The sequence below is a fragment of the Paramormyrops kingsleyae genome, chromosome 25 (assembly GCF_048594095.1).
Source record: "Paramormyrops kingsleyae isolate MSU_618 chromosome 25, PKINGS_0.4, whole genome shotgun sequence".
Lineage (NCBI taxonomy): Eukaryota > Metazoa > Chordata > Actinopteri > Osteoglossiformes > Mormyridae > Paramormyrops > Paramormyrops kingsleyae.
Genome location: NC_132821.1, coordinates 18,018,067 through 18,046,036, shown reverse-complemented (window position 1 = coordinate 18,046,036; position 27,970 = coordinate 18,018,067). Strand labels below are relative to the sequence as shown.

The 27,970-nt window shown below is 37.8% G+C and overlaps 2 protein-coding genes and 1 long non-coding RNA gene across 8 annotated transcripts in view; 1 reads left to right on the top strand and 2 right to left on the bottom strand.

Annotated features, from left to right (window-relative positions):
• Positions 1 to 3,714, bottom strand: part of LOC111845764 (dynactin subunit 1-like) — a 70,701-nt gene extending 66,987 nt beyond the window's left edge. For 2 of the 3 annotated variants that reach the window (XM_023815414.2, XM_072707619.1), the window contains exon 1: positions 3,596 to 3,714. The gene's annotated coding sequence lies outside the window, so the exon portion shown is untranslated. The remainder of the gene's footprint in view (positions 1 to 3,595) is intronic. The other variant, XM_023815409.2, reaches the window with a different exon arrangement.
• LOC111845768 (uncharacterized) lies at positions 681 to 6,885 on the top strand. 2 transcript variants are annotated; one of them, XR_011985817.1, is made up of 3 exons: positions 681 to 948; positions 3,585 to 6,393; positions 6,581 to 6,885. It is a non-coding gene; the product is annotated as an uncharacterized lncRNA (long non-coding RNA). The 2 variants fall into 2 exon arrangements; XR_011985816.1 differs by having other exon boundaries at positions 681 to 2,698.
• Positions 6,886 to 12,864: 5,979 nt separating this feature from the next.
• Positions 12,865 to 23,860, bottom strand: LOC111845803 (putative N-acetyltransferase 8B). Of its 3 annotated transcripts, none has more exons than XM_023815469.2 (2): positions 23,556 to 23,860; positions 12,865 to 14,192 (listed from the first exon to the last, which is right to left on the bottom strand). In XM_023815469.2, the coding sequence occupies exon 2, from the start codon at positions 14,172 to 14,174 to the stop codon at positions 13,515 to 13,517; it is 660 nt and encodes a 219-aa protein (XP_023671237.1). In that variant the 5' UTR covers positions 14,175 to 14,192; positions 23,556 to 23,860; the 3' UTR covers positions 12,865 to 13,514. The 3 variants fall into 3 exon arrangements, with proteins under 3 accessions (XP_023671237.1, XP_072563067.1, XP_023671236.1); XM_072706966.1 differs by lacking the exon at positions 12,865 to 14,192 and adding an exon at positions 14,902 to 15,977 and having other exon boundaries at positions 23,556 to 23,758; XM_023815468.2 differs by lacking the exons at positions 12,865 to 14,192; positions 23,556 to 23,860 and adding exons at positions 14,902 to 15,977; positions 22,564 to 22,826.
• Positions 23,861 to 27,970: the final 4,110 nt, after the last annotated feature.

Genomic DNA, 27,970 nt, shown 5'->3' with positions numbered 1-27,970 from the left:
GGAAAAATCACTGCCAGTGTAGTTAACACACTATATATATACTGGCCTTCAAGCCCTTCAAAGTGTGTCTTGGTCTTAAAAATGGAAACCATTTTAAGTATCTGTTAACCACATACCTGATTTTCACTGCTTCCTTTTTTGCATTTACACATATTTTTAATTCACAAAAAAAATAATCTAAGGCTGAAACCATGCCAAAATTCATTTGCACACATAAGCAGGTTCTGCACCTGGCGTGAAAACTACCATTAGCATCCATGACAAATATAATGACGTTTATGCGAGGGTCATAATGCTGATTCATAAATGCCATATCATACTTATCGTACAAGCTTAATACACTGAACATGCATTACACTTATGTTTAAAAGGTTTATCCCTGTTTTACACAAGAATCATCTTGTTTACACTGGTTACTGCTGTCAGCACGAGGGAGACAAAAATGTCTGTTTAAAATAAGGTGTTAAAAGAGTCATTCAGAGCTGGTATTTATGCGACATAGCTGAACGGAGACACATTTTGCTGTTTTTTTGGAACATACCATTTCATTGAATCTGGTGGGGGAGGCAGGTGTCTGCAGCAGACACCTCTCTCTGAGCGCCTGCACCTCAGCACCACACTGGTCTGCAAAGGAAACTACACAGCAGGGAGCTTCGGGCGGGGGGGGGGGGGCGGGCGGACTGAGGGTTGGCATCAGGACCACACAGACGGAGTCACCACAGGAAGGAACAAGGCAGTGAGCCTTAGCGGACATCATCACGGTCAGAGGGGCTCGTAAGCTACCACCAAGAGAACCGCAATCCACCAGCCAAAACGAGGGGGGGGGGTGTAAACGAGAGGATGACAGTGCAACAAAAAACTGATTATTGCGGTCAGCAGCGACGGACAGGAATGGGGACATCGCTGCAGCAACGACCGTCGTTAGAAGGACAGCAGGTCAGATGAAAGGTTAGTGTGATACCTCACCCCACATCACCTCACCTCACCCCACATCACCTCACCTCACCCCACGTTACCCCACCTCACCTGTGAAGATACGACAAATAACTGCTCCTTGTTTACAGGCAAAACACAATTTAATATAAGCGGTTTTTGGTTTTGGTTTTAGACACGCTGCTGAGTGCATAAAATATGACAATATTATTAACTTCTACGTAACACAGCAATAAAGGCTATAAAATTAAACATTACAGGACAGCATGACAGGATCAGCTGTACATTAAATCTTATCGGGCAAAGGCATTTAAAAGCCACAAGCCCTATATAAACAAAGACTGAAATAACCATGCATTTTTTTTTCAATCCAAAGAAGCTGAAAAATAACTGCTTAGTGACAGCTTTTACTTCAGTTCTGAGAGAAGTGCCGCGGCAGTTTGTGGCAGCCCAGAGAACTGTGACTGATGAAGCTAAAATCAGCTTCCAGTCTCAGTGCAACGTCAGTCCCCAACTACACGTGTGCTCCGTCTCCCACATTATTAGTCAATACTGACCTTGTTTTTTATTGTGAATTTTCCAATTAGCTGAAAGTATTTAAAATAATTTCTTTGCAAGAATTTGCACAGAAATATTGGAAACTGAAATAAAAGATTCTTCTTTAGGGTAACGATAAAGGACCAAGATATTGTCCATTATATTGAGTGATTTAATTGATTAACCTTATTAATCAGAAGAATATTTTGACTGTTTGTGGAGTACAGAAGCTAAAATAATTTTTTACCTCGCAAAAACAGAAAAGACTTGTAGAGTTTGTGTGCAGACAGCACATTTAGGTAGCTGTTTAGCATTCAGAGGTGGTCAGGGCTGAAATCACTTCTCTCTGGCACTATAAAACACACTAGTGCGTCACACCTACTAAGTGATTCACAAGGTTTACTTCACAAGCTCTGTCTATTCTGCACAATGAAACTCGGTAGGCCCTGCAGAGCTGGCCTCTCTTTCAAAGGAACCATCGTCCTAGTACTCAAACACTAAAAGGCTTGCTCCCTTTCAATAAAGACCTGATCAACATCCAAATGAGCATTCTCACGACCAAATCAAATTTGAACTTAAGAGAAAAGACACTACTGCTTCCTCATCTACTGTACGATTGGAGAAAGCCTTTGCTCACATCATTCAATTGCCTAGGTTATAGTCTGAACGCATCCAAATGGAAAACGGGAAAATAATGAACAAAATTACAACTAGACAGGAATTAAATAAAAATAACTTGTGGTATGCTGTTATATTTTTGTCAGGGTTACAAATATGAGCAGTAATTATTAAACTATCAAAAACACTTAAGACAAGAAATTATATCACCAGTGTTCCATATAAACAATACTGCTTATACAAACAATGTTCGCAAAAGTAAATTTCATTGTAAACTTTACAGTCAGTCAGCAACAGAAAATTATCACTACTAAGAATTCTAAATAGATTGCAATACCTAGATAAAGCATAATCAGAATGTATCCATATATTATTATTATACTGAATGGCTTACCAAAGGAATATATCTTTTTCTTTATAAGTCGATAACATACTGTTTTTTTTTTAACGAGGTACTGCAATTTTTCAGCTAAGACTTGATCATCTAACGTACAATAATTAGAGCATTAATTAATAAACCATCAATCGGTCTGCAGTTTTATCAGCGCCCCCTATTGGGACTGTGGATACCGGCTGAAGGCACTGAAACGGATTCCTTCCTCTAGCAATGGTTAGTGAGCGAGCTTACCTTTCAATACGTGGGGGTTGGGGTTAGGAATTAAGTGTTACAGAATGAAAGCTTTCCCTGGCGGTTTCTTTTGTGCATATTCGTGGTTTGAACGCCCATTTATCCCCAAATCGAGTATCAAAATGACATGCTTTTAGCCTGCTAGCTACGTTCCCACATGGCCAACTCTCCGATCTCTATTACTCTTCGGGAATTTCAATAGCGACGATTCAGCTATAACTGCAGCAATAAATGCATGTAAAACCAACCGAACACACGCCTACACGCGGGAAAGAAGGCAACCTAGCGCTGCCTTGCTTTGGGTTTCACCATCCCCATGTCTATTTATTATATTTCTAGGTTTATATCGTTTACTGACCGAACCTCAAACTGCCCCTAAACACAGGCAATCCGAGCTGACAGTACACCCATGGAGTCGTCGTCACCATTATAATGATGATGATGATGATGATGATGATGATTATCATTATTGTTATGATGAGGAGGATTACTATTACTACTACTGTTGTTGTTGTTGCAGTTTGTTTGATATTTGTAGCTTCCTACCGCACGAACACAGCAGCGACTATTGCTTGTGATTACAGATATTGCAGGTCTTTTTTTAGAAATCACTTATGCGTGCATTGCTGTTTCTCAGGCGAGTAAGTATATAACAGGCTACAATGCCCGTATTTCTTATTGCATCCCATCCGGCCAGCATCCCCGGCACAGGCAGACTCTCCTGCGGGCCTCCCTTCCCAGGCGCGGCTCCTTCCACCCAGCCGGCGTTTTCACTTCTAATCACTGCATGTTCAAAACCGATCTTCGCTTTTCTCTGCCACTCGGCCAAATCGCCTTATTATACTTGTTTTATTTTGTCATATAACAGATAAAACTTACCAACTACGAAGGCTGAGCAGAGCCGTGGACTCCCCGGATTTGTGATGCAGCTTCCTGTTCAGTGCAGGAATACGCCTCAGTATTTCCTCGGAAAATCACAGTGCCTCCCATGATTTAAGGGCACCTGGCATCTGCAGATAATAATAACTTATACTGTATATGTATATGACATGTATTATTTACTTAATGGATACATAGGACTTGCTTGATGTTTTGTAAGTGCTTTGTTCTGAGCATATTCTGTTAAATGTTACTCGCAGGTTGGCGCGCGGAAGATTTCTTATGTGCAGAAAGCAGAAAAAGAACCATGATGATTGCTCTTGTTGCAGATAATATTCTACAGTATAAGTTTTACTTTGAAAACAAATAAGTTTGAGTGTCAAAGCAAAACGGATTATTTACTGATGTTTTCTGGCTTTGGTATATATCTAGATGTATCACATTTACGTTTCTTTCAGCCGTAGCAAATAAAATGTGGTTGTCAGCTTTTTCTGAATCGAAATCTGAATACATTTAAAGATTTCGTAAAACCTGCTGAAGATACGTGGGTAGCTCTATAGAGACGTTATTCCTTAGGGAATAGCGCTACAAATAAAATACTTGCCATTTTAAGGATGTATTTATAATGCATAACATGGCCTGTATGCTTTTCCGCGCGCGCTCACGGCCAGCGGGTGCTCGTGCGCGCGGTTTCACGTGCTCATGTTATATACAGTGGTACAGTGGTAGTCAAATTTCTTAAAAGTCGAACCATCCAGTTAGAAAAAAATACCTAGAGCTAGATCTGAATCTCAGAAGTCAAACCGTGAACGCCGACCTAAGATAACTTGTACACGAAGATAACTTGTAACTTGTGTCTCTCAGCGGAAACAAAGGGTAACGCCTCAGTCTCAGCCTCGCATTCCCTGTGATAGCATTGTGCATGTTTACACTAGCTGAATACATATATTTAGACAGTAAAAATACATTTAGACAATGATAGACAGTAAAAGTGAATATTATTATATAATAACTAAAAACAGGGAAACTAAGAACTAACCAAGGAATAAGAAACCAGCACTGGGGAATTACAGACAGGTAAAGACAAGCAGGGCCGCAAGGAACAAAACAAAACCCAACTACAAAATCAAACACAAGAACTAGAGAAACTCAAATGAAACACTATGGATCAAAAATACAAAAACAGAGGCGGCAGGATTCAAACTCAGGACAGAAGGATACACAAACAACCACATGCTCAACACATTGAGCCACATGACCAGGCAGGTAACAGAGGAGAACAAAGACTAACATAAAGAACAGGATGACCAGCAAACGCCTGCTGGCCAAACGGGGAAGGGACACAGAAGGACCACAGCAGAGGCTGACCCTGACAGTATTTATTTCACATTTGGCATATTATGAAGATTACGGCCCCTAAAATGCATTTGGCTCCTAAAAATTTGGCACATACTTAGATGGCACATTTTGTCTCCGGTCTACCTCACACTGCATCTTCTGTCTCCTATCTGAGCTATCTGATCTGCGTACTATTGCCTTCTGCATTCCTTTGTTTCAAATGACACAATATCGGAGATGTTAATATTTATTCAATTTTAATGCATCACTAAACTGGCAGAACCCAGGAGTCCAGTCGAATTTTTGTTTTGGATTATCAAAATAAAGGTAGGAAAGGTATAACTTGAAATATTTATCAAATTTAATCTTATTCAGAAGTGGTATTGAATTGTTAATCTACTAATTCTACTGTTCTAATATAATATGGTAGGATGTCTCTGAAGTAGAAACCCCTGAAGAGGTGGTATGCCTGTCTGATGGAGACACAACTGACAGTGTAAGATATTTCACAAAACTATGATTTGTAATTCTCACTCTGGTAATTTCTAGAAAGTATTATTTGGGTAAACTTTCTACAGATTACACTTTAATCTATTTTAATTGTCTTGTAATTTTTGTAAGTCTGTAAGTAATCTCTTTGGAATTACGTCACATTTGGTATAGTGAATGACAAATTGTGATGTCATGCAGACACTAGAATACATTTGGGTACAGAGTACATTTTAACTTTTTTTAAAAAAAGTATGTGTCATGGTTGTGAAAAGACGTGAAAATGTATGTATGTATATATATATATGTATATAAACTGTTGTGTATTTGGCCATTACATGAAACCTAGAGAACAGATCTGCACAGGTTTTTTGTGTGTGTATCAGCATGACATCTTCCAACGAGGCATGTAGCAATGGCAACAGCAAAAGGAAGCTTCCCCAAAAAGTCAACTGAGAGTGACTTTTTGGGAGAAGCAGGTGTTGATACTGGCACCTTAAGGAAATAAAACTTAACAGGTGAGGTACAAGATATAAATACACCTTACATTTCCAGCATTAATCCTGGGGTAGATTTAGAAATTATGTAGGTTTATTCATAAATATATTTATCCAGTTTAATTTCCATGTGTACCAGAAATGTTTTCAGAAATTGAAAGGAAGCTGTTTGTCTGTAATGGTGATGGAAAAGGGAAAAAAACAACTACTTCAGGTAAGTTTTATAAATGTATTCAGAATTCCCAAACAGCTCTGTGGTATGTAAGACCTAGAACCATCATTTGAAAAGAACATTTTTTGTCAATTTTCATGTTTCCTGGAGAAATAATGTCAATGAGTTTGCCTCAAGCTGGGCCTCTACCTTCCTTTCTTTGCCAGTGGAGCTTTCAGTACCTGTGCTCTGGAGATGCTGACCACTCACAGGTCTCTACCAGTGATGTTTCAGACATGGAGATGTCTTTGCTTATTGCAAAGGTAAAAATTCTACTTGTGACATCAATGAACATTTATAAATGTACACACAACCTTTGTTTACATCTAAACAGTAGGATTGTGGTATAAACAAAATACTTTTCATTTTTGTTGTTTTATATGTTAATGATGTCAATGAAGCAAAACAGACCTGACTGATTATAAATTTGTGTTGTGTCTCTGGAAAAAGGACTGTATTATCAGGTATTTATGGAAGAAACATTTTGCAGAAGTTACTTTGACTACTGTGAGGAACTGAGATGGAAGGCACGAGGAACACAGGTTGGCCACCTCTTTTGACTGGAGCAGTGAGGAAAATTCCCCAGCACTCACCACACGGAAACTCGAAAAGAAACGAAACCATTAATAACTTAAAAAGGTGCGCAACATAATGTTCCACAGTTAACTAAATGTGCATGCTTCATCTAGTAAACAGTGGTTAAAATGTATCGAATAAAGAAATACTAACAGACAAATATTGTTGCGTTTTGATTAGCATTATGCAAACTAAACAAACTCAAATGTAAAATGGCAAATGACTATGGGTAAGATACTTCCCTTCAGTGTGGCTGTCAGACCAGCCATCGCAGATACCAAACCACATCATTTGTTTGTATCCTCTGTACAGAGATATTGTTCTATATTCTCCCTGTGCTGGATCAGCTCAGAAAAGGTCTCCAGCTTTATGATCTGTTGGTTCTCATGGACAAGTATCCTGACATCTGCCTTCCTCTATTTGTTCCAGTCCATTCTGATGACAGAATAATTATACTTTTATTTTCTTAACTAAACACTCTTCTGAATTCTAACCTTCCTTGAATATAACACACATTGTTCTCTTTATGTGTTTAAGAAGAGGACAAGAATGTGGATGATAGCCAAGCACAGACCACTGTTGGCAGGGTTATGCAGTGGATTATGGGAAAAGTCACAAACCTATTCTCCCATGAGAAAAGGAAGAGTTTAAGAAAATTGTTAAATTCAATCATGACTGAGATGTAGACCATACTGTTTGCTTTCCAGTTGAGTGCATGTACCAGCACAACAATATTTCCAGTAATATTAATAATATTATATTTCCTTAAAGGATTTAAAGAATATTATGGACTGGCACAACTACCTACAACTACAAATAGCTTACATTCTTTAATAGCTTTACAAAGTTGTTGTAAATGATTCAATTTACAAAGTTTTTCTTAAAAATGTATGCACTACCATTCTGGGATGTAAATTAATGGCTATAGCGACTGTATAAAACAATTCAAAGTAAACTGAAATGTAAATTGAAATGTAACTACATAACCCTTGCAACATAAATGTCTCGTGCAAAACATTCAGACTGTGCTGTAAGATTGATGGCAGCTTTTATTCTTTCCATCACCGTTGGGGTCAAAGGATATTCAATTTCTAGAAGTTCAAATTCGTGGTTTTCCTTGTTCACATGGTCAAATGACTCCCAGTGGGTTTCACAGAGGTCCAGGTTCTTGGAGAAAATATCGACAAAAAAATACTCTGATCAAATTATAAGATGGAGTCCATATTTCCAGTCAATTTAATAGTAATAATAAAAAAAATCAACCACCTGCACATTTTCTTCATCCTCAGTGGAAGGGGTCTGCATATACCCCAAAGGCCACAAGTGGTTTGGAATTTGTGTTCCTTCGGTGCACATGGAATGACTGTCCCACCCTTCACTGAATGTTACAGATCATTCTCCAGCCTTTTTATGAAAACGTAGTGCTCACAGAAGAGGTGAAATGTAATGATACATCCAAAAGGGAGTCTTCTTCAAGGCTGAGAAAAACCTTGTAATATATCTGTGTGACACTGACCCAGACATCTCTCCACAGACATTCAATTCTACAGACCGAAAAAACATTTAGGAATAACAACAACTGACAAGCTATGCCCTAATGAGAACACAGTTTGCAGTAACATCAACTTTAAGAAATTGCATTAACATAAATTTTGCATTTCCCAGTCAAGTTACAAGTACATTTTTGCTCATATGGCTTAATGCTATGAAGTTGAATGCATAAAAACTATACATGTTAATGTTGTAACTCTGTTGTGGGTTATGTAGAACCTTTTGATGATCATGGTATGTTGTTAAAGTATTATTAATAATATGCCGAGTCTCAACTCAGAAAAAAAACTGACAAATGGGCATCATCTGGTCTTAGATCCAGCCTTGTCAGCAGTAAGTGGCTGAAAAGAATTTTCAAACTGTGTGTAAAACTTGTATTTTATTTGACAGTATGTAAAATATAGCAATTACTTAATTTTTGGTATGTCATACCTTTGGTTATGAATGTTTTTCCACATTCATTACTATTTAAAATTCAGATGCATCACATCAGGTGAAAATGATTAGAACATTGTTATAGAACTTTTTGGTGGAATCATTTATTTAGTTTGGTTTGCTCTTGATTGTTGAAGTGAGTGGTATCACCATGGTGAGATCCAAAGAGCCCTCTGAGGCCTTCAGAAAGAAGAATGTAGATGCATATGAGTCTGGGAAGGATTATAAAAAGATCTCAAGAGAGTTTGGAATCAGTCCAGAAAATAATTTACAGGTGGAGAACATTTAAAACAACTTCCAACATGACCAGGTCAGGCCATCCTAGCAATTTCAGCCCAAGAGCAGACCGCAAGATGTTGAGAAAAAGTCTCCAAAAATCCTAGAAAGTCATCATGGAACATACAGGAAGCTCTTGCCACAATTGATGTCAACATACATGCATCTACCATCAGAAAGAGACAGCATGTTTGATTTACATGGGATGTGTACAAGCAGGAAACCCTTGGGATATATACGGTATACACACACACACACACACACACACACACACACACACACACAGTGGTACCTCAGAACTAGAAATTGATCCGTTCAGAACTTCAGATCGAATCCTAAAGAGTTCGAGTTCTGATTGAATTATCCCCATAAAAAATAATGGAAAACCAATTAATTGGTTCCCGCCCCCAAAAAATTACACCGAAATATGTTTTTTTTTTTTTAGCATTTAAACACAAAATGAACCGGACAAAACAAGAAAAGCATATACTGTACTAAAAACATCTAAGCACATTTATCAAAACAGTAATTTTTAAAGTAAGAAAATAAATGTATCCAAACAATGTATGCTGTATGTTTACTGGAATGTAAAGTTAAAAAAATTATGTGTCCTGCCCCAATCGTCCGCTCCTTCTGTGTGCCACGCCCCCTCGTTAACCCCGTGTGGAATCCCCGTATGATCAGCTGTTTCTGGTTGTTGTCATCAGTCCTCTGTATTTAGTCCGCGTTTCAGTTTGTTTCCCCAGTCCGGTCATTGTATTGTCCATCTGCGTTTTGCCTGCCTTACCTGTAATTAAACCCCGTATTCCCCGATACTCTGACGTCTGCGCCTTTGTCTCCGTTCCGTCCTTGCTGGGCACGACAATATTAACATGAACAATGCTATTACAGCGAATGCGAGGCTGAGACTGAAGCGTTACCCTTTGTTTCCGCTGAGAGACATGCTGCGTGACTCATTTCCCCGCGCATACAACTTATTTTCGGTCGGTGTTCACGGTTTGACTTCTGAGATTCAGATTGAGTTTTAGGTAATTTTTTTTCTAACTGGTTGGTTCGACTTTTAAGAAATTTGAGTTCTAATGAGTTCGAGAACTGAGGTACCACTATATGTGCAAGACTGAAGTTTGCCACACACCACCTACACCAGAGGTCGGCAACCTTTTTAAAGCAAAAATCCATTTTCTCCTGACCCAAGATTTACAAAGAGCCACAATGGGTAAAGAAGGGGGATTGAGATTTTTTTATGTGACATGTGTATATATGCATTTAACACAAAAATAAAAGTTCAAGTACTTACATTATTTTAGAAAAACTATTTTGGTGGGGGGGGGGGGCGATCTCAGGTTTAAATCACTCGGACGCGTAAAAGCGCAAAGGTGACTAACAGTACAACACTGATTAGTTCTGTAGCAATAGTCTTCACCCTCATCCCTCCTATCATTTGGCTCTGTAGTCATCTGCTCTTCCCTCTCCTCTTCACTACTGTAACTCTGCTGACCGAGCAGTGCAAAATGTCCTCACCACTCCAAACTCAGCTGTCTATAATATGTAAATTGGAGAAAATATAATAATTTTTATGAAGATCTGGGAAGGTATGGTGACGATTACTACAAAAAGTATATGAAAGAATTAGGAATCCCAATAAGCGTTGAAGCGTACATCCAGGTGCTTAAGAAAACTCTGGAAAGCGTACCATTTAACCAGAGACGTACTCTCGTTTTAGCGAATGACTTTGAGGAAGATGTAAATTATGCAGTTAAGACGTAACAGAAGCATGCGAAGGACTGCCCCATTCACATATAGCTAAAGAAATATCTAAATGAAAAATATTACCCCATAAATAAATGATTTATCTTTATGAAAGTATTACCATAATATGTTAAGACATGAAAATGTGAATTCATTTATCGTTATGAGAAGAGCCGCAGCCACGTGGTAAAAGAGCTGCAGGTTGCTGACCCCTAACCCAGACAAAGACCAGGCCTTTTGGAACAAAGTGTTTTGTAGAGGTGATTCTAAAATTGAATTATTTGGACAGAGTAACAGAGGACATGTTTGGCATAAAGCAAAGACAGTTTTGAACAAAAGAACCTCATAGCAAGTGTATTGTATCAGAGGGTGCTCGAGGACAATGTGAGACCATCTATCCAGAAGCTGAAGGTGAAGCAGAGGTGGGCCATGCAACATGGCAATGACCCAAAACATTCCAGTAAATCTACCAAAGAACGGCTTAGAAGAAAGAAACAGAATTCTGGAATGGTCAAGTCAATGTCCAGATCTGAATCCTATTGAGATACTGTGGGGTGATTTGAAATAGGCTGAGCATGCAAGACACCCTTCAAACATCATACAGCTTAAGGAATTCTGCATTTAATTACATCACCTACAGCCATGGAAAAAGTTAAGAGACTACTCTATATTTCTAAACAAATCTGCATTCTTTAATCCTGGTTCAATTGTGGGTTTTGCTGGCAGAAGGCTATGCTGAGCAGCAGGTTGCTTCCAGGTTTAAAATTTCTAAGGCAGCAGAACTCGAGAATAAGATGAAGCAGGAGACACTGGGAATAACCAGAAACCAGCCAGGTAAAGGGGGGAAGTGACTTTCTAATGCCAGAGATGACTTGCCAGTTTACTTATCCGCCAATTTCTCATAAAGCGTAGGATGACATCAAGTGACCTTCAAAAGGAATGGGAAACATTAAGTGCAGGTGTGAAGTGCACTGCTAGGACAGGTTGTATCAGGCTCCTAGAAGCAAGACTGAAGTCCCATAAAGCAAGGAAGAAGCCCTTCATTAATGAGAAGCAGCGAGGAGCCAGGCTGCAGTTTGCAAAAAAAAAAATACACATTATTCAGACACACACTCATAAATTCAGAAATGAGTAAAACAAAAAATTGTGCTGTGGTCCCTGCCAACATTTTTTCCATGGCTGTATATCTACAGATATAATTTGAAAGACTAAATATTCATATGTTGATATTTGATAAAGAACATGACTGTATAACTACACATAATAAATCACCTGTTCTGAAGAAAACATTTATTAATAGGACTGCTAGGGTTGTATGTGGCTGCTTGGTTTTCCTTTTCTATTGGAGTACTACACTGTCAATAAAAATATATGTGCTCTGTCTGTTTGTCATTCAAATTTCATAACTGCTATTTTCTGAATACAGAATCCTGTATTTTTTTAATACGTCTGATTATGTCTTTAATAAATAGCAGTGGACCAGGACTGAACAAACAGCCTGAGAGGTGTGAGGACCTGCTGAATACTGTACAATTCCCCAGCCATATATTCATCCATCTTCCATACATCATCCTACAGCCTTATTTTCTAATTTCTATATGCATTTAGGCAGATAACATGTATTTAATCAATATGGACAAAAAACACTCATGTGAATAATCATTATCCTACCAAAAGGCATTGACTTACATTTTCACTTTTTAAGATGCCCAATATCCATTGATCATTTGCAAATCTACATCTTCCATTTAATCACAAACCATAATAAACAAATTTAGCATATTTCCATATTTCAAATGCTGGCTCTCATAACAGATGAAGCGGTGCCTAGTTTGCTAAACTAAGGACATAATATTAAAGATATCATTTGAACCTGAGTTTTGAGGATTTCCTTTTCACACACAGTCCACACAGAAACTATTAAAATTCCTGAAAATACAGTGCATGAATTAGAACAATGTCTATGTCTGTCATGAAAGTGTTTCGTAACCCCAGCTTTGGGGGCTTATATATGGGCTGGAATCTGGAGGAATATTCCCAGCATCATCCTGTTCTGAGAGCAAAGGAGGATCCTGCCCAATATAAGAACTGTATTCTCAATGAAGTGGACGGTTAGTCTTATATATACAGTATGTATCATACATGTATATGTAACTGAATCATTTATGTAACGTAACACTTGACATGTAACAAAATATGAAGGATTGTTTGTATTACAATATCACAAAATACAGAAATACAAGACTATGTTCAGACAACATGCACACCTTCCTTCCAAAACAGCACATCCTGACCTCCAGCTGATAATATATCACAATGATATGGTGATTATGTATATAATGAATGAAAAAAAACAAACCATAAATTACGGATTCCATAGGTAAGAATTTTGCAGTGGAAAAAAACCTTTTATGCTTGCATCTTTTTACAATGCAAAGCATATCACAAATTCGTTGCATTTACAAGGTAACCTAACACTTTAATGTATATAAAGAGCATGTTTTTGAACTGATGCAAGTGCAAGCATTCTTAACAGCTGAATCAAGAGATCAGTGAGTAACATATAATAGTAAAAATTGTGATAAGAATTAAAAAGGTTAAGATTGTCAAAAGGAAAAAAACACCATTGGGTAAACGGAAAATACAAGAATCAAGTGGGAGAAATTCCCATGAAATGCTGCTTAAAATTTTATGTACAGTACGTATATATTTTTAAAGGTCTTGAGATTATAATACTGTTACATATCTTGATTATGTCTGTGATGGTCCTCAATAAACTGCATCTTCTGAATCTTCTCTAAGCCAGCACTCTATACCTGTATTTCAACACCATGAAGTTGATAAGTTTGGCTGGGAGTGATGGCCAGACAAAGGTCTCCACCATCCGGAAGCCAACACTCCTGTAGAGTTGGTGAGCATCTGTTTGGACCATGGAGGTATACAGCACCACATCTTCAACCCCTTGGTTAATCACAAAATCAAGAGCTGTCTTACACAGTGCTTTGGCCATTCCCTGTCCTCTGAATTCTTTCCTCACAGAGATTCGCTTTAGCTCCCAGCATCCAGGCTCATCTTTAGCTGAGAGTATGCCCACTGTGCCTCCAATGACCCCCTGCAGTTCCGCCACCCAAAAGCAGGACCTGTCTCCTTGCATGTACGACTTCCTGATGTCCTGGAGGTCTTCATTGAGACCCAGTTGGATTCCTTGGCCAAACAAGAATCGTACCCCTTCTCGGGAAGCCAGGAGTACAAGAGTTACACCCAGGATGGATAACAGGAGTGACCCAGAGGAGGCAAGCAAGGCAATGAAGATGCTTGCCAAGGTAAGCTGAACCCAGAGCTGTTTAAGAACCTGAAGGTACACGGCATGGAGATGCTCTGCAAACCCAGTGGCATAAACTTCCCTCACTGTCTCAAAGTCCTCATCCCGATATATGCGGATTTTGTATTGGGCCATTTATTCTTTCACAGGAACCTAGAAACAGAGAAAAATTGTTTTAGTCTGCAGTTATAAGCTGACTAATATGCATACAATTTCTCTTGATCTGCTTTGGTAATATGTAGAAATGAGTTTCACTGGTGATTATGAAAGAAAAATTATTTGTAAAGACAGAATAGAATTTTTCTTCATCCATCCATCTTCAAACCACTTATCCATTAGATCAATGGTGGGCAATCCTATCCACAAATGGCAAGTGTGTATGCAGATTTTTGCGATAACCTTTAGGTCAACTGTTCAGACCCAGGTGTGAGGACACATCCGCCAATCAGTCCTGTAATTAGTAATCTAATTAGGGAGTTGAAGTGAAAACCCACACACACAGTGGCCCTATCTAGATAAGATAGCCCACCCCTGCATTAGAGCGTAGTTATACTGCCCAACTTCTATGTATAGCTTTAGAATAAATCCTTCCCTGAGAAATGCAATGGCACTTATCACACAAACTGTAATAATAATCTTAGCACCAATAATTTATCTTCTGTAACTTTAGAACTTATTTATATTTAATAGAAAAAATCTGTCATAACTGAGTCTCTGCTTCCTGCTAAGGTTGTAATACTGTAACTGCACTAGTAAAGGGTAGAGTTGTCACATCCACAATTCAACTTTACCAAAATACAATAGGAAATGCATGAAAATAAAACATAAGATTAACAGTAAGAAATAAAGACAAACAGCCCCATTGCCATCAATTTGCAGTACTTTATTCAAAATGACAGGGAAGTTAAAATTTTAACCATTCAAACAATGTCCCAGCAGAAGCTGTATTCACATGCATCTGAAAACAGATGCTGTTTCTTCACGGTGTTAGTAAATCCAACAAAGGCTCTCAGTTATGTCCCACGATGCTCTGAAGAACATCTGATATGCATTGTGCAAATAACGTGATCTAGCAGGTTTCCAGTTAAGTACTGAGCACAAATACAACTGGTGAAATGACCTGAATGCAAGAGACACTAATCAGAATGAAAAGGGAAAACAGCATAAATGAATGCAGAGGCATGCTGAAGTCAACAGACACCAAGCCACAAATTTTAATTTTAATCTGTAAGATGGCTTGAAAAAAACTACAGCTTAGCCACCTGTAACCTCTTGTACCTCTAATCTGTACTCATAAATGTAAAAATTGAAGACCTTGGCAAGTAGACTTTGGAATACAAAGTCCCCAGTTTTCTTGTAGCCCACATGTTCATACAACCTCTGGGCATCTGTCTGGACCACAGAAGTGTAGAGTATGACAGCCTTATAGCCGCTCTCACGAGTGAAGTCCGCCACCACTTTGCAAAGTTCCTTAGCAATTCCCAGGCCGCGGTGGCTCCGTCGCACTGACATGCGTTTCAGCTCCAGGCACTCCTCAGTCTGGGAGGTTAAGCAGGCCACCATGCCCACCACCCGGCCCTCGCTCTCCGCCACCCAAAAGCATGAGTCCTTCTTCTCCATATAGGTCTCCCGGATGCATTTGAGATCATCTTTCAGGCTGGTGTCGATGTAGCTGGTGAAGAGGTAGCTGACCAGCTGCCGAGCTCCAGCCAGAAGCAGAGTCACAGCCAACACGGGCAGGAGAAATGACTTGGAGCTGGTCAGCAAAGCGCAGAAGATGCACATGAGCACCATCTGGGTAAGGGGCTGTTTCAGCATGTGCATGAAGGAGGTGGGCACATGCTCACTCATCCCCAGTGCAAAGATCTCCTTCACCGGCTCCTCGTCTTCATCCCTATACTTCCGCACCTTAAAGCTGGCCATGATGATGCAGAGACCCTTCAACATACAAACAGAGAACAACCGACATACTGGATATTTCTGTTAAAGTTTATTTTGCAATACCTTCTTTTTAAAACTGAAATATTTATTAAAAGAACACTTAATATAAGGCAACATTGTATCAAAATTATGAACATTCATATTGCCTTGAATCTGATTATCATGAGTAACATGGTATAGCGTAAACACTTGTTTTCTTTGCATAATCTTCACACAAATCCCATTAAGGTACGAGTCTGTTGTTGATGTAATTCACCATAATGCTTGTTACATGTTCCAGAACTATTATAATCAGGAAAACTCAAAAGCACCCATCATATTTTACTGTTTTATACAAATGAATTTAAAAATATTGTGATAAATATCAATATTGTGAAAATATTGTGATAACATTTTAGGGCAAATTGTCCAGCCCTAGTCAAACCCATTCTCTGGAATGAACAGCGAGGCAGTCAGAGAAAAAACCTAGCAACAAAACATACTAATAGTGTTTTCTACTGTTACACAAATCGCCCAGCCCTAATCAAACCTGTTCTCTGGAAAGAACAGCCAGACAGTCAGAGAAATAGCCTATCAACAATGTAATGTTAGTGTTTTCTAGCGTTACGCCCTACATTTTTTCTATAGGATTTACTAAAATTATATTTGTGTGCAGTCCACTGAATGTCAAATTTTATCATGTTCTAAATCCATTTAAGAGCAATTCTAAGGAAATTGTTAGTAAAAATGGAGCACTGAAATGACGACAAATTATATTTCCATATTACGAACTCTGACTCATTCTTCTCATGGAATCACCCTACACATATCTACATAAGCAATAAAACAGATCTCTCTCAAACTAATATATTTAATTATAATTAATGATGTTTAGCTTTAAAGTAATTTAATTAGGTGAAGCCTTGTTGTATATATGCGCACAGTATAGGGTGGTCCTTAGCTGAGGTCAAATTTTAAAATGCCAGTTTTCCATGCAATTACCCTTTTATCTTGTGATGCATTATAGGAAAGTATTCCTGGCAATTTTTTTGTAGTTTTATTGATGTTTACAGGTTGCCAACAATATCAAAGTCTAACTGTAAACTATCAAAATATACAAAACTTCAGTCAAACTTTACTGAAAACAAGATGGCTACAGCAACAGTTTACTTGCAAAAATTCAATTTTTACAAATAAGTAAAAGCAAAACAAAATAAGTGGAGTTTGTAATCAATTGACATGACGGTCGAATATTCCAGCTGCCTAAAGCCTAGTTTTGTCATCCACCATGAGTAATACTTGTTCATCTCTTGGGCCATTCATTTGATTGTTAGCAAACATGTGTTTTGCAGTTTAGCCTCAAGGATGCTCACTACCATATTTCTTACAGTCAATTTTTAAAAATCAAGAATCATAAAATTTGACCAAATGAAACAGTCTAAATATCTGAAAATATATAAAGCTTAAATTTTGGACAAAAGTTAAGAACAACAAAAGGTGTTGTTTTAAAAAGTTCTTATTGCATGGTTGCTGCCAGATTTTTTTTTAATGATGGTATTTTTGATAGCCATTTTTTAAATTTAAATTAACCAAATGTTAAGAAATACAGTTACAGTAATCAGGAAAATAAAATAAGTACAGAAAAATAATCAAATGAATGACCTGAGATACTAACAAGTATTACTAATAGTAGATGACTACACTAGGGTTTATCTTTTTGACCAGAACCTCTAAACCAGGGTTATTCAAATCACGGTCCTCAAGGTCTGAGCACTGCTGGTTTTCCAGCCTTCCTTTACCTGTCAGTCAGGTGTGAAGCCTCTGACCAATCAGAATCAGTAATTATTAAAATAACTACTTGGGAGAACTGAAAACAAGGCCAGGATTTGGAATCGAGGTCCAGATTTGAAGAACCCTGCTCTAAATATTCCTAAAAATTACTGACGTTTTCTTATATAACATAACAAAATTATGGGGTGAGAACCAGCATTTTCAATTTTTCATTTTTAAGGACCACCCTAAAATACAGTAACAAACCTTAACCCCCCACCAGAATAAGTGGTTTAAATAAGCATGGATGAGGAATGATGAGGTTTATTTAAAACTTTTGTACAAAACTTATAAACACTACTAGTTGTTAAATACTGATGTGCACAAGACATTAAAATAGGTTAAATGAAACAAATTATTCTTGAAAGAAAACCTGCTATAAAACATCATATATGCATAACGTTAATTTCAGCACTCTAGACTGCTCTAGATCCAAGAATTACTCAAATTGCAACATAGAACTTAATTCAAAAACAAAATGTGAAAGCAATTTTGACAGCAACCAACAATACATTACCATTTTAACCCTGATGTTCATATCTATCCATCTTTCTTAATGGGTCATTCCATTTTAATTCAACAAATTTCCAACAAAGTTTTTGCATCACTATTTTGATTTTTTATTAAATTTAGCAAATGAATTATGCATAACTTCCAAAACACAGAATTTTTTTTTTCTTCCAATTTCCTTTAGAGCTATGCTGCCTTTTCTACACCCCAAGTAGGGAAAAAAGATAATTTGTTATGAACAATAACTTTTTTACTATTTCAGATATATGGCTCAGGTACAGCTTGTTGGAAAGCTTTTTCATGCTAGGTTCAAATTTTTTTTCCCCCCCAAAGTCAAAGCTTAAATATGGAAGCCCATTTCCGCCAGTAAGAGAAAAAAAAATTAAATAGAAAGTCGAAATAACGAGATAGAAAGTCATAATTACGAGATAAAAACTCAAAATTATGAGATGCAAAGTCATAATTACGAGATAGAAAGTCATAATTACGAGATAAAAAAATCTAAATTATGAGATACAAAGTCATAATTATGAGATAAAAAGCCGAAATTATGAGATACAAAGTCATAATTACGAGATAGAAAGTCGAAATTACGAGATAGAAAGTCATAATTACGAGATAAAAAATCAAAATTATGAGATACAGTCATAATTATGAGATAAAAAGCCGAAATTATGAGATACAGTCATAATTACGAGATAGAAAGTCGAAATTACGAGATAGAAAGTCATAATTACGAGATAAAAAATCGAAATTATGAGATGCAAAGTCATAATTACGAGATAGAAAGTCATAATTACGAGATAGAAAGTCATAATTACGAGATTAAAAAATCAAAATTATGAGATACAAAGTCATAATTACGAGATATAAAGTCGAAATTACGAGATACAAAGTCATAATTACGAGATACAAAGTCATAATTACGAGATACAAAGTCATAATTACGAGATACAAAGTCATAATTACGAGATAGGAAGTACGCATGCGCTCCAGTCCAGCTGAAGACCTGTCTTCGCCTCATTGGCGTCAATGTGGAGAGACGCAGTTCAAACGTAAGAAGTGATGCTTTTAAATGTTAGATACAACTGCCAGACTGTAAATCCCTCATTTCACTACATTATTGTTAGTTTTGCTGGACTGAGTGTCTTGATCTTATTCAAAGTTCAGCCTTACATACTGTTGAGTTTACGAGGCTGAAGTTGGCTACTTATTCGCAGCTACTTATTCGGATTTTTCCGGTCCACCTTAAATGCTTCTTTTTTTCAACTATTTTTACAGGCCCCTGCTCTTTCATTTCAAAACGTCCCAAAAATCTGCCATTGCCATCTTATAGTAGGTATAACAGAGTGTAAGCAGACTTATTTTGATGAATTTTTACTGTAGCATGATTCAAATGGTATTCTTAACACTACCCTGTAGGATCACACATGCACATATCACAGGGCCTAAAGACAAGGCCGAGCCTGGTACGAGAGGCACCAAAGGGGGGTTACACACATAAACACACACACACAGATAACCAGGGAGGCCAGCACTCCAACTTTTATTGCCCAAAGATTTAGGGACCTACAGACAAGCAGAGTGGACTTCACGGACAGGGGTCTCTCTACACATGCTTGAAAAAATGAAAAAATTCCTGAAATATATGTATATAGCATAACAAAATTAGGGGGTGAGAGCCAGTATTTTCAATTTTTCATTTTTAAGGACCACTCTAATATACAGTAACAAACCTTAACCGCCCCCCCCCCCCCACCAGAATAAGTGGTTTAAATAAGGATGGATGAGGATTGATGAGGTTTATTGAACTTCAGTTTATTGAGCATTACCAACATGAATGTCAGCTACCATTACTTCTCATTTAAGCAAAGCCAAGGTAATGGACTGAAGATCAGCAAAGCCCCCCTAGCCATAAGCGCTTAAAAAAAAAAAAAGCGAGAGTCAGGGCTGCCCAACTCAACAATTTACATAGAGATGAATTAATAATAAAAAAATAGTTTGGAATTAAAAAAAAAAGATAAAAAAAATCTCTGGAATTAAAAAAAAAAAATTCTATCCTTGGAATATAAAATTTATTGTTCTATAAATCTTTGGAATGAAAATTTAAATCAATTTTATTTTTCTATGGATTTATTTACGATCATCATATTTCATGCTCCATAGAAATCAGAGTTTGTGTTTGTTTTCACAATGGCACACTCTCATTGAGAAATTAGGCAGTTTGTATTTGCCATTTTCACAATCGCACACTCCTTTTTCCACCGAAGAACCTCTGCAACAAGCTCAACCATTTCCCGACAGTGGTGTTGAAATTAATTCATCTTCCGATGAAGATTGCGATAGCGATGAGGATTGTTTTAAGATTACTTAGTTTTAAAGATCTGCACAAAACAAGCTGATTGTACTAGCTTCTTAGCTTAGCCTGCTAGTTGTCTACTGTAGTTGACTACTGCTACTTATCTACTGTAGTTGTATATGGATCCTGTGAATTTAATATATTTTACGAATATTTCCAAAGGGTAATACAGGTGGGCATCTGACGAAACTGATATGCAAGTGTTCTGATAATACCCCTCCTACACTGTTCAATTTTAATTAAAAAAAAAACTGAATACAGGACTTTTTCTTTGACAGTATCTATACTGTGTGGTAACTTTAGTTTGCCTGTAGCCTCCAAATCAATCCGCCGTGCTCTGAGTGATCTGAAACTTCATCTGGTTAATGGCTACTTTTAATCAATAATCTATGTTCATATGATTTATTTAACTCCAAGTGTGGACTTCAGGCCAACAGGCAACGAAAGATGAACCATGACCTAGGCAGGTGGGAAAAAAAGTGACGCAGATAAAGGGAGGGGAAAAAAATTACATGACTGTTTCTTCAATTGTAAAAGTTAAGGCAGATGTTCCAGACATATTTAAGGACACTCCCTCACAGAGCCCGCTTGGCTGAGTCAATGTGGATTTTTTAGGAGATTCAGAATCACTTCTGAACTAGCAAAGTTACTTAGAGGTAGTGTAAGCAGATAATCCATGTCAGGGAGGACACTTTGAGCTACGTCAGGTTTTACAAACTACTTTAAAAGCTCTGAAAGACTCCTCTGCTCGGATAAATAGTTAATTTCTTCTTGTACTTTGACTGGTTTGTATCCTTGATTAAAAGACTCTTCCAGGTGTTTCACATTAACATTAGTGCTACATGCATAATTATATGAGCTCACAGCTCACAGCAAAAAACTCAGTGCTTAAGTGAAATCCAGGTCCTTTTAAACTTTTATTTATAAGTTTGAGGGCATATTGTGTTGTTGCCAGTTTGAAAATAAGCTATAGAGAAAGCTTTCTAAAAGTTTTTACAAGTTTCTAAAAGTGTTTACAATGGCGTGGTCTGCCATCTCACTTACAAGCATCTTTTATGGCTTGTCAGATTGCACTTTAACCCTAAAGTAAAAAAAAAGCTAAATAAAGTTAAAACTTGTTTTGAACCATTTTTGTCATCTGTAGTTTGATTTTGAGTAGGGGAGGGGAAAATCGATTAAAATCGGAAATCGGATTTTTTGTGAAAAAATCAGATTTTATTTTTAGGCCATATCGCCCAGCTCTACTTTAAAGCCTATTTTTTCAAAACTGAATGTAATTCATGACATGAACTTTGACCTTGAAAAAAACATATGAAAACTACCCTTTCTGTGCTTTCCAACAAGCACCAGCTTAGCCATTTAGCTGTAACAAAAAAGTTATAACTCAAAACACTGAATTATCATTTTCTGCATATCTCAAATGGAATTAAAAAATAAACAAAAAATATTTCTGAACTCTTTAATTCACATGCCAAATTTCACCAATATCAAACCACAGGGAACATCGAGTCTATCCCAGGAAAGACTGGGAAGAAAATAAGAATCTCCTGGACAGGATTCCAGGGCAGCTACACACAAGAGAGAGGCAGGGGAGTATCCCGAATTTAATAGTGTAAAAATAATTCCACTTAAAGCAACCTTGTGATAACCTCATCTAACCCAAAACAGCGTCAAGTTTTACACCCTCCAAAAATCAATTAGCTTAATGTGATTACTTCTGCAGGAACTACATAATATGTTAAAAGAAACATGCATAAATCAAGCAACCTGCAGGGCAGTTGGAAAGTTTTAGAAAGCATTTCTTTACTCTGTCTCTCTGTGCATTTAACATGCATATTAACATGCATGTAGCTCTGCAGAGGGATAAACAAATGCTGCAGAGTTTAATCAGCAGCCTTCACTTACTCAGCAAAGTCCTGGGGGGTGTTCCACAAAGCAGGATCTCTGAGTTAGTCGAATAAACTTAAGGTAGAAGTTATGATTGTCCAATAGGAATGACTTCTAGCTTAAGTTAACCTGCTAACCTTCGTCCACTTCCGGCTTCGTGGAACACCCCCCCCCCTACATTGCCCTTATTAGATTCCCGGGGAAATTACGTCAACATAGCGGTGCTCATCCTGAATTCTGGTTTAGTTCCACATAATGTCAAATTAAGTCTAACTGTGAAGCTGATTTTTCTGTCACCACGGTGGGCTTGCTAATTGGAATATATATATATATATATATATATATATATATATATATATATATATATATATATATATATATATATATATATATATGTGTGTTAAAACTCACTGCAGCATTTGACCTTGTACTCACTTATTAAGTATCCGATACATACATCTTCCTTAATTCTTAAATTGTACACAGGCAAGTAAACAACTGGTCCTAATTTGCCCGAAAAATAAATATCCTCGTATCATTTTGAAAGGCAGACACAAATGAGAAGGACCGCTGCCACGGGACGAGGACAGGTTTATCATCGTGTAACAAAAGATTTATTTTGCCGTTAAATCACAATACATCTACTGGGCTGGTGGTCTTTTACCTACTACAGCTGCCCATCCAAAACGTGCTATGAGTATAGTTTTGATTTTCGGAATTTGTTTTACAAAAGCAAGTCTAACGTTATTTTAAGCAGGATGCTGAGCTGAAAATGCCGCAGGCTGGTTATAAATTTTCTCTTGCCAAGGTCAAAATACGTAACGGGGGTCTCTGAAAGTGAGGTTTAGAGCAGTCCCTGATAAAATGACTGGAATTCCAAAGATGCGTAGCATATGCTAAGCAAACGTACACTACTGTTGTTTACGGGCATGCAAAACAAACGGTGGACCGGAAGACAGCTGTTAACTTACCTCAGATGAATAATAATAATAATAAATATGAAAACTTACTCTGCTTATGCGTCGAAGAAGCAACGCAAAACTTCCCTTAACTTCAAAAAAAATTCCCAACGCCTGAAATATGCTACTGGTCGTGTGATCTGTACGTATCGCCAGGGGAAGCCATAGTGCGTCCGGTCAGTTCACGATCCATAGATTCCATACCCGAAAGCACGATCTGTTCTGCACATGCGCGTGATTCCGCACTAGGAAACGCAACCAATTCCTGCCCGATTTGTACCACGCATGCGTACATTTTACGGTATAGGGACACCGCGTTTACGTAACCGGAAATAACAGGCCGTTCTCTGCATGTCTGTTCAAACAACATTTGGCGAAATCTATTTGATTTTATCTGTATTGTTGGAGTACGCCGTCTCCACCGGGTCCGTGGATGAGAAGAGATTCACAGCTGACACGGGGAGAAGTTGCAAATCACCGGTTTATTCTCTGACAGATTGCAATCCGGGAGCGGCCGTCTGACATACATTCAGCATGTACAGGAGGGAGCTCCGCCATATGTATCAGCTGTATCCCTTTTAAAGCCCTTTGGGCATCTCCCCCCCTTTCTCGGTACCTTCCGTCTACGTGACAACCACATGTTTGACACTTGCTCTCGTTAGTCGGTTCGTAGTTGTCCTTCTGGAAGGCTATAAGATAAGTAGGGGCCGCTGATGTTCTCTGTCGCCCCCCCTATCTTTTCCGATTAGGTAACCTTGCCTTGCCGGCGCGCCAGTCAGTTCAAGTTTTGATTAGTTACAGCCTTATAGAATCATTCCCTTTATTTCCCCTTATAGAATTATTCCCTCAATTTCCCCCTTTTGATCTCCGCAAGGAGATCACCCTGATTACGCTGATTGGCAATATTTTGCCTTATTTATGAAATTTTGCATTCCCCTTTTGATCTCCGCAAGGAGATCACCCTATTGGCGGGGGAGGTGTAGTTCAAACTAAGCTGTCCAAATGACCTTTGCCTGTCGGGCCGGAGAGGCATCATCTGCGCATAGGTGTCATCTCAATGAAAACCAACAAAAGTTCCGATCTCATGTATTTCTAATATGTCTCATCATTTTCATGCATGGTTTCATATCACAAGTCTAAATGTCCCTTTCTTTTGCGCTTTCTTCCGTTTCTCGTTTTTTAAACAAAAAGTCAGGGAGCGCAAGCGAGAAAGCTGGCAGCGTAAACAAAGGAAAACATTATCAAAAGACTGATCATGTGTTTGCAAGTTATAAACTTTACTTTTGAAATGACATTTCTTTTGCTTCAGTTAGTTTTTTTTCCTCGAAGCTTTGTTTTTGCTTGATGTCAAAAAAGTTTTGCTTGATTATATTGGCACAAATCTGATTCCATATGTATGGATCATTTGTATGGACAACTAAATAAAAATAGATAAAAAAACACCACATGCGTGAACACGAAAAAACTCGTGCATTTTTTTTACCTTCCTCTTTAGGTCTCGCCTTCTTACATAACGTCATTGGTCTACTTTGTGAGAGCAAGTGCGGTCACTGCTGGGTGGGAGTTTTTCCAATTCAGTCTTATTTATTTTACATTATCCCTGCCTAACTAGCTAGAGCTACCTAGTGAAGGGTTAATTATCCATGAATGTAACTAACAATTTTATTACCAGATGGCCTTTAACCCAATGAAGAAATAGCTATAACTAGAGTCCATATAAGCTAGACTAAACAAGCACATTTTTAGTCTAGACTTTAATATTGAGAGTGAGCCTGACATACCACAGTACATAGCACAACAATGAAATGTGTCCTCTGCATTTAACCTATATGTGACAATGTGACATAGCATGGGGCACCTAATTCAGCGCCTGGGGAGCAGTGCTTGGGGGTGGTACTTTGCTCGCTGGTCGGGGATTTGAATCTGCAATTTTACAATTACAATTGCGCTTCACTAACCATCAAGCCACCAATGTCCATCATATAACTGTATCATCAGCATAACAATGAAACCCAACACCATGATTTCTAAGAAATATTACCAAGAGGTAGCTATATAAAGTGAACAGTAGAGGGCCCAGCACTGATCCCTGTGGCACATCATTTTTGACTTTAGTGGGCTTGGAAGATTCATTGTTCATTGTTAACTTTAAGTTAAATGGGAGCGAAACAAAGAGAGGTGTCCCCTTAATGGCAACCAGATTCTAGCCAATCAAAAATAATATTATGGTCCACAATATGGAATACTGCATTTAGATCTAGTAATACCAAAGATATACACTCGCTGTCAGAAGCCATAACCAGATCATTTATTGCATTCCAAAAAGCATTTAAGTGTTCCATGGACACGATTACTGATACCGTCCCCTTCATAAGCGGTTTTTCTTTTTTTTTTATCAATGACGTTATGTGAAACATTGGCATAATCTAGCAGATTAGGCGTAACATGAAAGAAACCCAATCTTTAACATGGCCAGAATAGCCTAGCCTACGCCTATATGTAACATGTGTCATACTATTACATTTACTGTAGACGCTATAGTAGGTCGCTGTTTCGCAGCGTTTTTTACAGATAATGATCACTGTTTTGTCTTATTGAATGACATGCTGCCTGCGCACCCTCCCTCTCAATGCTGCATTATTACACAGTGAAGTGCGCGGATGCGGTTCACGAGGTATTAATAACACATCCGTTAAGGTAATTAAGAATGCACTTCGCCCGTAGATATTTTCAGCTGCTGATTTTTTTTTAAGATGAATATTTAGCTTCGAAATTTATTTTTAGCTTTAAAAAAATTACCGAAATCCGGACCTCGGTGACCTCATATCTGGCTACGGCCCTGATTGGGAGTGCTCCTCAGCTCCTCCATTTCCTGCTCGCTGAATAAGAAGGCTGTCAGAACACACACCCTTTTTCTGCTTTACGATGCATTTATGTAATACTTTTTGTTTTTCTCATCTTCCTTTATTTTATTTCATTTTAATTTATTTGTCTTCTCCCCTGGCGTAACTACTGATTTGTATGCACAAGATGTTTATACTTGATGTATACTGTGTACTTTCATTCAATAAAAAAAAAGAGTGCTCCTCAGACAAAGACATATACACTCAAGACGAACTTACACGGACAAGCAGACACAGGACAGCACATACACCCAGATGGAAACTGTAACCCAAGGTGAGTTTCATTCATGAGTTTTAATCCAACTGAGTGTGAGAGACTTACGAACAAACAGACGGACGATCGCGATCTTCCCGGGTTCTTTCACGTTCATTTTTAAATGGCCCGCATTCTTCCCAGCAGCCTCTGCGCCATCTGAAGCGTTATACCGCCGGGCAGCTGGAAAATGTAGTACATTTGTTTAAGTAGCGCTGCTCCAGCCAGTTTCTGTTTACTGGAGGGACAGAAGGATATTTGCATATCGATTCAGATAATGTGTATTTCGACATTTATCTTTTTCACATCATATCAACTGTTTACAGTGCAAAGTTAAAGTCGGAATAGGTTTTTTGTATATAATTCGTTCTACTCTTACTCGTTCAGCAAAACTGGAACTTGTTAAAAAATCACTATTCTTCCCATGCTTAATTATGGTGATGTCATTTACAGGTCAGCTTGTAAGAGTGTGCTGCAGAAGCTTGATTTTCTTTACCATTCTGCTATCCGATTTGCTATAAATGCTCCCTTCAAAACTCGCCACTATACGCTTTATTCTTCTGTAAAGTATAGCCTTCTTTACACACATCGAAATATACATTTACACATGTTCTTCTATAAAACTATTCTAGGTTTGTCTCCGCATGTCACCTGATGCAAAAATCATTTGTTGCTTACAATATCCATACTGCCAAACTCATATTATTGAGAGTCCACAAAGCGAACACGTTTGGTTTATCGATCATTTCAGACTGCTGCCGCCAGAGACTGGAACACTTTGCAAAACACATAAAAATTAGATTCTTGTTTTGTCGTTGCTAGCTTTTTTTAAAAAAAAATATAAAAGACTCTCTCAAAGATATATGTAGTTATTTCGTATCTGAATATAATTAATGAAGAAAACAATTGCATGCTTATGCTAGATATTTTGTATTTGTATTATTGTGTTTGTATTGTTCATGTGTATCTTTATGTCATTATCCTTTGTCTTCAAAAGGTTCTTTTGCCGTTTTTGCCATCGATGTAAATAAGAAATTGTTCTTAGTGGCTAATTGCCTGGAAAAATAAAGGTTAAATAAATGACAAAAAAATATAGCCAAGTCCAAGGAAGGATTCAGACAAAATGCACTCAAGGCTGGGATGAGGCCAACATCAGTTTGAGTGGACCAGTCTCAAGACCAAAACCGAATATTGAGAATTCCAGCTCTGGTAAATAGTAAGTGCTGTAACCATGTAATTTTTTACTGTGGAGTGTGTGCGTTTGTGTGTACCCTGATTGCGAGTATAGTGTGAATTATTTACTTTCATGT